Genomic DNA, 9,090 nt, shown 5'->3' with positions numbered 1-9,090 from the left:
CAGCAGGACACGGAGATGCATCACGTCCTTTGGAAAAGTTACCATCTCACCTTAAAATGATTCCCTTGCTTTTCTTTGCTTTTCTGTCTATATAAGCACACATGTATTGAGGTCTGTCATTTATTATGTCTTCTGCAAAGTTCTAAAATACCATGGAAAATGTCACAGATGAACAGTCAGTGTATGTTTAAAAATGGGGCAGTGCAAGTAAATGTTTAAATTTCTACACATTTTGTGGAATTGTGTTTTTTTTTTTTTTTTTTTTTTTTGCCTAAAGTTCGACATGAAGTATTTAAAACACACCAAACACTCCCTACACATCATAAGTACACTACACTCCACTGTAGCAGAAAAGCACACAGTTCATTTACCTGCACGGCTGAGCGTCAGTCCTGTTTTTCACCAAGCAATTTTAATGAATAATGGCTTCAGTTTAGTGCGCTACCTTGCGGGTATATGGCCCTTGGTATAAGTGCACAGTGGGCATTGCCCACTTGTCAAATAGTAGAAAGGGCAGCATCATCGTGCAAGACTAACTGGGGCAGAAAAGTAAGATGTAATTCAGAAACTGGACAATAAACGTCTGGCTTCCTCTGCCAAAGATTATGTCGTCCAGCAGAGTCGAGTCTTGTGCATCATCAAGCAGCGAGAGAAGCTTCTTCAGAGTCTCCAGTATGATTTCCCACTGTGGGTAAAGGACTCTGTAATTTCTCTTCTTTTTTGGCATGTTTTACATCACACTGTCCAAAAATTGACCACCTGCAGGCGTATTGAATCCCAGGAACTGAATGGCTCTCTAAAGGTAAATGCACCTTCAGCTTCTTCAAACAAGGCATTAAAGAAATGTCAGCATTCTGAAAAGTAACCACATTGGCAGTGACTGCTGGTATAAAAATAACTGTAATAATTGTGGCAAAATAGACCATATAAGGTTTGTGTATAAAAGCAATAAAATGGACAAAAAAAGTGGAATTTAAACAAAATGTAATGACATGACAAACAGAGAATGTGAGACACAGGACTTGGTCAAGACTGAAGTTCTTTCTCTTCCAGCTCCAGGAGACATGAGCTCTGGGTTCTTCTGCTGCTCCTCACTGTAAATCCATGTCCTCATCATTGACAAATGGCTCTTTTCTACAATAAATCATAATTCCAACAAACTGCTTTTGATTCAGTAATAATGATCAATGTCCTTTGTTGTCTTTGTCTCACAATCGTAACACAGTTTTTCCCCCAAAGTCCCGCAATATTTTCTTTCAATATAATAATACATAATATTTATTATAGGAACTGCAGTCACACTGATCAAACTGTCGTTACTTTTCAGCTTTCTTTCAAATTTCACTGTTTTACTTATATCTGGCAATATTTCAATATATGAGTTAAAATGTCACTGTTCTGTTCCTCAGCATTTTAGAAATGAAAGTAAAAGTTGTCAAAAGAACGGACCACCGAGTGACAAGAACAGCAACAGGTTGCTTCTCTGTAAATGAACTGCTGTTAAATTTCAATAATCCCACTTAGTTTATATTCGTTTAATATTGACATTAACTGTACACCCCTTAACGGATTTAACGCTTCAAATCGTTTTTTTTTTTTTTTTCTGGGAACTGAAATATGTAGCACAGAGGACGTGGAGTAAAACACGGTAAGGAGCGCAACTGTGAGTGTGGATCGCGGACATGAAACAACTGCTGTGTCCATAGTATTTATTAACACTTGATGATATTTATAATATATATTATATTATAATTGCTTATATTTATTATATATTATATTATAATACGCAATAGGAGACAAAAAAAAAAAAAACTGTGAGAATAAAGTGAAGTTTTGCTTCATAGTCTGTGCCATTTTATTTATTGTACAATTGGTGCATTTTCAGGATCAATGTTTTTGATCTCTGTGTTGGAATCCTTTCGTTCAGTTATTTCAGCCATCACACACTGGACATTAATCACACACTGGGTCAGATTTAGCTGCAGAGTTTTTTTCATTTAATTTGCTGTCCAAGGCTGGCAAACACACACACACACACACACACACACACACACACACACACACATTTTCAGAACCTCTTGTCCCTTACGGGGTCACGGGGAACCGGAGCCTACCCGGCAACACAGGGCATAAGGCCGGAGGGGGAAGGGGACACACCCAGGACGGGACATCAGTCCGCCGCAAGGCACCCCAAGTGGGACTCGAACCCCAGACCCACCGGACAGCAGGACTGCGGTCCAACCCACTGCGCCACCGCACCCCCTATATCCAAAGAATATTTAAACACTATTCTTCCCATGACTTCTAAGCTCAAACTGAACAAATACTAAGTGTTCACTTAGTATTAAGTGATACGCTCGCATGCGAGCGCCTGGTGGCCAGGTCTATGCCCATGGGGCCTGGCCGGGCTTAGCCCGAAGCCATGACGTGGAGCCGCTCTTTGGTGGGCTCACCACCTGCCGGAGAAACCGTAAGGGGCCGGTGCATTGTGATTTGGGCGGTGGTCGGGGCCGAGTCCCCGGGCGACCCAAACCTTGGGCGCCAACTCTGGTTTTTGGGACTTGGAATGTCACCTCACTGGCGGGGAAGGAGCCTGAGCTGGTGCGGGAAGTTGAGAGATACCGTCTAGATATAGTCGGGCTCACTTCCACTCACAGCTTGGGTTCTGGAACCACTCTTCTCGATCAAGGGTGGACTCTCCACTATTCTGGCGTTGCCCAAGGTGAGAGGCGGCGGGTGGGTGTGGGCTTATTAATAGCCCCCCAGTTCAGCCGCCATGTGTTGGAGTCTACCCCGGTGAATGAGAGGGTCATTTCCCTATGCCTTCGGGTCAGGGAACGGTCTCTCACTGTCGTTTGTGCTTATGCGCCTAGCGGCAGTGTAGAGTACCCGGCCTTTTTAGAGTCCTTGGGGGGCGTGCTGGAAAGCGCTCCCACTGGGGACTCTGTCGTTCTACTGGGGGACTTTAACGCCCACGTGGGCAGCGACAGTGATACCTGGAGGGGCGTGATTGGGAGGAACGGCCTCCCTGATCTGAACCCGAGCGGTGAGTTGTTATTGGATTTCTGTGCTAGTCGCGGTTTATCCATAACGAACACCATGTTCATGCATAAGGGTGTCCATCAGTGCACTTGGCACCAGGACACCCTAGGTCGGAGGTCGATGATCGACTTTGTAGTCGTTTCTTCTGACCTTCGGCCATATGTCTTGGACACTCGGGTGAAGAGAGGGGCTGAGCTGTCAACTGATCACCACCTGGTGGTGAGTTGGATTCGATGGCGGGGGAAAAAGCTGGACAGACCTGGCAGGCCCAAACGCATAGTGAGGGTCTGTTGGGAACGTTTGGCGGAGGCCCCTGTCAGAGAGGTCTTCAACTCCCACCTCCGACAGAGCTTCAACCAGGTCCCGAGGGAGGTGGGGGACATCGAGTCTGAATGGACTATGTTCCGTGCCTCCATTGTCGGGGCGGCGGTTTGGAGCTGCGGCCATAAGGTCTCCGGCGCCTGTCGCGGCGGCAATCCCCGAACACGGTGGTGGACACCGGAAGTAAGGGATGCCGTCAAGCTGAAGAAGGAGTTCTATCGGGCCTGGCTGGCTCATGGGACTCCTGAAGCAGCTGACAGGTACAGACGGGCCAAACGGAGCGCGGCTCTGGCAGTCGCTGCGGCAAAAACTCGGGCTTGGGAGGAGTTCGGTGAGGCCATGGAGGAAGACTTTCGGTCGGCCTCAAAGAGATTCTGGCAAACCGTCCGGCGACTCAGGGGGGGGAAGCGGTGTTCCACGAACACTGTTTACAGTGGAAGTGGTGCGCTGCTGACCTCAGCTGAGGATGTCCTCGGGCGGTGGAAGGAGTACTTTGAGGATCTCCTCAATCCCTCCGACACACCTTCCGTAGAGGAAGCTGAGGCTGGGGACTCGGAGGGGGACTCGTCCATTACCCTGGCTGAAGTTGCTGAGGTAGTCAAAAAACTCCTCGGTGGCAAGGCTCCGGGGGTGGATGAGATCCGCCCCGAGTTTCTCAAGTCTCTGGATGTTGTGGGGCTGTCTTGGCTAACACGCCTCTGCAGCATCTCGTGGAGTTCGGGAACGGTGCCTCTGGACTGGCAGACCGGGGTGGTGGTCCCTCTTTTTAAGAAGGGGGACTGGAGATTCTGTTCCAACTACAGTGGGATCACACTCCTTAGCCTCCCTGGGAAAGTCTATGCCAGGGTACTGGAAAGGAGAATCCGACCGATAGTCGAACCTCGGATTCAGGAGGAGCAATGCGGTTTTCGCCCTGGCCGTGGAACACTGGACCAGCTCTATACCCTCACTAGGGTGCTGGAGGGTTCGTGGGAGTTTGCCCAACCAGTCCATATGTGTTTTGTGGACCTGGAGAAGGCATTCGACCGTGTCCCTCGTGGCATCCTATGGGGGGTACTTCGGGATTATGGGGTTCGGGGCTCGTTGCTACAGGCTGTTCGTTCCCTGTATCACCGGAGCAGGAGCTTGGTTCGCATTGCCGGCAGTGAGTCAGACCTGTTCCCGGTGCATGTTGGACTCCGCCAGGGCTGCCCTTTGTCACTGATTCTGTTCATTATCTTTATGGACAGAATTTCTAGGAGCAGTCAGGGAACGGAGGGTGTCTGTTTTGGTGGCCGCGAGATCTCGTCTCTGCTTCTTGCGGACGATGTGGTCCTGTTGGCTTCATCAAGTCAAGACTTGCAGCGTGCACTGGGGAGGTTTGCAGCCGAGTGCGAAGCGGTGGGGATGAGAATCAGCACCTCCAAATCCGAGGCCGTGGTTCTCAGTCGGAAAAAGGTGGATTGCCCCCTCCGGGTTAGGGGGGAGTTGCTCCCTCAAGTGGAGGAGTTTAAGTATCTCGGGGTCTTGTTCACGAGTGAGGGAAAAATGGAGCGGCAGGTTGACAGACGAATCGGTGCGGCGTCCGCAGTAATGCGGTCATTGTACCGGTCTGTTGTGGTGAAGAGGGAGCTGAGTCGTAAGGCGAAGCTCTCAATTTACCGGTCGATCTACATTCCTACCCTCACCTATGGTCATGAACTCTGGATCATGACCGAAAGAATGAGATCGCGGATACAAGCGGCAGAAATGAGTTTCCTCCGCAGAGTGGCTGGGCGCACCCTTAGGGATAGGGTGAGGAGCTCAGTCACCCGGGAGGAGCTCGGAGTAGAGCCGCTGCTCCTCCGCATCGAGAGGAGCCAGTTGAGGTGGCTCGGGCATCTGTTCCGGATGCCTCCTGGACGCCTCCCTGGGGAGGTGTTCCAGGCTTGTCCCACTGGGAGGAGGCCTCGGGGCAGACCCAGGACACGTTGGAGAGACTATGTCTCCCGGCTGGCTTGGGAACGCCTTGGGGTTCCCCCAGAGGAACTGGAGGAGGTGTGCGGGGAGAGGGAAGTCTGGAGGACTCTGCTCGGACTGCTGCCCCCGCGACCCGGCCCCGGATAAGTGGAGGAAGATGGATGGATGGATGAAAGGCTCATTTAGTAAAAACACACATATAGAGACATTTTCAAAAAGTTTCAAAAGTTTGTTTTTTCCACACACTGATCTTCCCCTCTTACTGTGAGGAAAAGAAAAAATATATTTTAAGGACACAAAGTGTCAAATGTGACTCCACAACCTTTGCATCTTGGACCAGTTTATTTATACGGCATTTGAAGGAGAAACAGGTGTGTTAAGAGCAGGTTGATGTGACCAGATCAGATTATATAATTATCATAATAATCTTTTACTTAATTTTTGACTTAATTTAAGTCATTTTATTGTCTTCATTAATATTAATTGTCAAAACAAGTTTTAAAACAAATCCTCTTGCACTATTTTCTCAAAGGTAACATATTATTATAATTTCTTACAAAACATCCAAAACACCTGTTACCTGAGTTAAATACATACATACATTTTTGGAACCGCTCGTCCCATACGGGGTTGCAGGGAACCAGAGCCTACCCGGTAACACAGGGCGTAAGGCCTGAGGGGGAGGGGACACACCCAGGACGGGACGCCAGTCTGCTGCAAGGCACCCCAAGTGGGACGCGAACCCCAGACCCACCGGAGAGCAGGACCCGGTCCAACCCACTGTGCCACTGCACCCCCATTGAATTAAATATTAATATCTAGAAATTCTATTCATATTAATACATAAAATAAATATAATGCCTAAAAATTCCCTCATTCTTGCTAACTGCTTGTTCTAATCGCTGTCACTCACACACACACACACACACACACACACACACAGACACACCACCCTCTGCTGCCGTAATAATATAACGTTTCTATCCATCGATTCTCTAAACTGCTCAGTCTTTCTTAGGTTGTGGTGGCAGCAAGGAGAGCAATAACGTTTATGTATAATATAATGTTTAAAAGTGTTATTTTTTTGTCACATTTTGAAACATAATAATTGACCACCTCTCTGTCCCCCACAGTTGATGTGACTCTGGACCCTGATACAGCACATCCTCACCTCGTCCTGTCTGAGGACAGGAAACAAGTGAGATATGGAGACACAAGGCAGGAGCTCCCTGACAAACCAGAGAGGTTTAGGAAGTGTAAAGGTGTCCTGGGAAAACAGGGTTTTTCTTCAGGGAGACATTACTGGGAGGTGCAGGTTGGGGACAAGAGTGAGTGGACTTTAGGAGTGGTCAGAGAGTCTATCAACAGGAAGGGATATTTTCCACTGAATACTAATAACGGTCTCTGGGCTCTCAGGCTGTGGAATGGAAATAAGTACGAGGCTCTCACTGACCCCCCTGTGTTGCTCCACCTGAGTGTGAAGCCCCAGAAGGTGGGGGTGTTTGTGGACTATGAGGAGGGTCAGGTCTCGTTTTACAATGTGGAGGACAAGTCTCATATCTACACTTTCACTGGATATAAATTCACTGAGAAACTCTATCCGTTCTTCTGCCCAGGATTCTGGTACCGCAGTGAGAATTCAGCCCCACTAATCATATCTCCTGTCAGTGACACAGACTGAAGAAACAGACTTTTGTTTTTAATGTTTAGGTCATGATGTCGTATTCTGATTTACTTTCCCTTCTCACCCTCATTCAGGGTTTGTAATTTTCTCCACCTAAACACATCTTTTGTAAATTGTGATACTTTTAAAGAATTATTGTTTAACAGCAATTCTGTCTTTTAAAGTTCCAACATGTGGAAGTAAACAGAATCACGTCATGCAAAATTTAATAATTTCCTAACTGATATCAACATTAAAATTAATGAGCCTCTTCAGTATACACACACACATTTTCAGAACCACTTATCCCATATGGGGTTGCGGGGAACCAGAGCCTCCCCAGCAACTCAGGATGTAAGGCTGGAGGGGGAGGGGACACACCCAGGACAGGACACCAGTCTGTCACAAGGCACCCCAAGCAGGACTCGAACCCCAGACCCACTGGAGAGCAGGACCTGGTCCAACCCACTGCGCCACCACGCCCCCTCATGGTGTGGCCAAATTGTGCGGCCAAATTGTGCAATTTTTTTTCCATTTGCACCAAAGAAAAATGTTTGGCTTTTTCAAGCCACCTGCCACCAACTTCACTGAACCATTGCACACCTCCCTCCAAACTGCAACCCTAACTATCCCGCTCTTTTCTCGTTCATAACCACTAACTCACCTTCTCAGCAGCTTCAGACAGCTCCTTCATCACCACCTTTAGAGAACAGCCACTAACACCAGATTCCACCAACAACGAATTAACTGATTTAGCCACAAACCCCCTGACACCTCTACTGGTCACACATGATTTCTCCTCAAATGCCTCTCCAATCACATCCTCAAGGAACACTATTAACTTTACTAAGTACACGGTCCGCTCACACTCGGAATATACCACCATGTGTGGACACAGAGAAATAGCCACAATAACCTGTGGCACCTGGAGCTGTTTGTCCACATCCGCCAGCAGCTTCCAGTCCTGTCTCTTACCCCACCTACCGAGACACGTCTGCTCTTGCATGGTGTTACTCTCTCTCACACAAAACCAATCGTATCATACATACGACCAACGGGCACTGAATTCACCACAACACACTTTCTCTCTAAACCCCCACGAAACATTTAAGCACTTAATTATGGCATCAAGTAGAGTGTCCCTGCATCAAACCAACTTCACATTCAGGCAAAATGTTCCTCAGTGTTGCCACACACCTACACAACTTAGAACAACCTTCACCACCTCTCCACTGCTTAACATTCTATGGAATCTGCAGCACATCGTGTGTCGCTCCAACGATGAACTTAATTCGACTCGCCTCCGCAGCTCACACGTCTTGCCAGTGTAGCCTGTGCTTCTCCACGGCCTCCCAATTAACCCACTGACTTGCTTTACTTCTGCGACTCGCCTACTGACTAATTTACAGCGCGGCACTTCCAACCAAGACGTCGTGTATCTTTGTGTACTGAAAAAACCGAAAGTCCCCAAAGTAAACTTTCATCAGCCTCGGGACACTCTCAGGGACCATAAAAACCCGAATGTAAAAGTAATTGAGATAGAAACAATATATCAGTGCATTAATTAATGTTTTAGTTAAACTTTGACATTTTACTGATGTTAAAATTGTACCCTAATTACTACAAACATTTGAAAAATGTACATGTAATGAAGAGTTTTTTTCCCCCAGAGTAATTGTTGCAGTGTGTTTCTGTTCCCATCCTGAGTTCCCATCCTGTCTGCACTGGTCCTTTGTGATCTTCTCCTGTATTCCCACTCCATCTACATCACTCCACTGTGTATCAGCTCTGTGTGTATAAACCTGTTTCACCTACTGTATGAACACACTGAACATCTATTTATTCCATATTTTTAATGTCACCCCTCCACTTTATTTCCTGATTTGCACTGTACACTTGTATGTGACTCTGCTGTTGAGATCATTGTATTTTACATCCATGTCCGGATGTTATAGTAAAAATATGTGTCTGTATCTGTTTCACAGCTGAATGTCACAGTAGCACTGAAATAGAATATTTAAAATATTTTTAACATAATTCTGCTATTCACATTGTTTGACTTGTGCCATTTATATTATCAGCACATACAGTGAAGTTGGACACTGAGGAAACCAAAATTGAACCAA

General features: G+C 47.0%; 1 protein-coding gene across 1 annotated transcript; it reads left to right on the top strand.

Annotated features, from left to right (window-relative positions):
• The first annotated feature begins 456 nt into the window (after nucleotides 1–456).
• Nucleotides 457–6,982, top strand: LOC114911914 (E3 ubiquitin-protein ligase TRIM39-like). Its single transcript, XM_029256410.1, has 2 exons — nucleotides 457–466; nucleotides 6,435–6,982. Exons 1-2 carry the CDS (start codon nucleotides 457–459, stop codon nucleotides 6,980–6,982), a joined length of 558 nt encoding a protein of 185 aa, XP_029112243.1.
• Nucleotides 6,983–9,090: the final 2,108 nt, after the last annotated feature.

Source organism: Scleropages formosus, chromosome 11 (assembly GCF_900964775.1).
Source record: "Scleropages formosus chromosome 11, fSclFor1.1, whole genome shotgun sequence".
NCBI classification, from domain to species: Eukaryota; Metazoa; Chordata; class Actinopteri; order Osteoglossiformes; family Osteoglossidae; genus Scleropages; species Scleropages formosus.
This window is presented reverse-complemented; position numbering and strand designations above follow the sequence as displayed.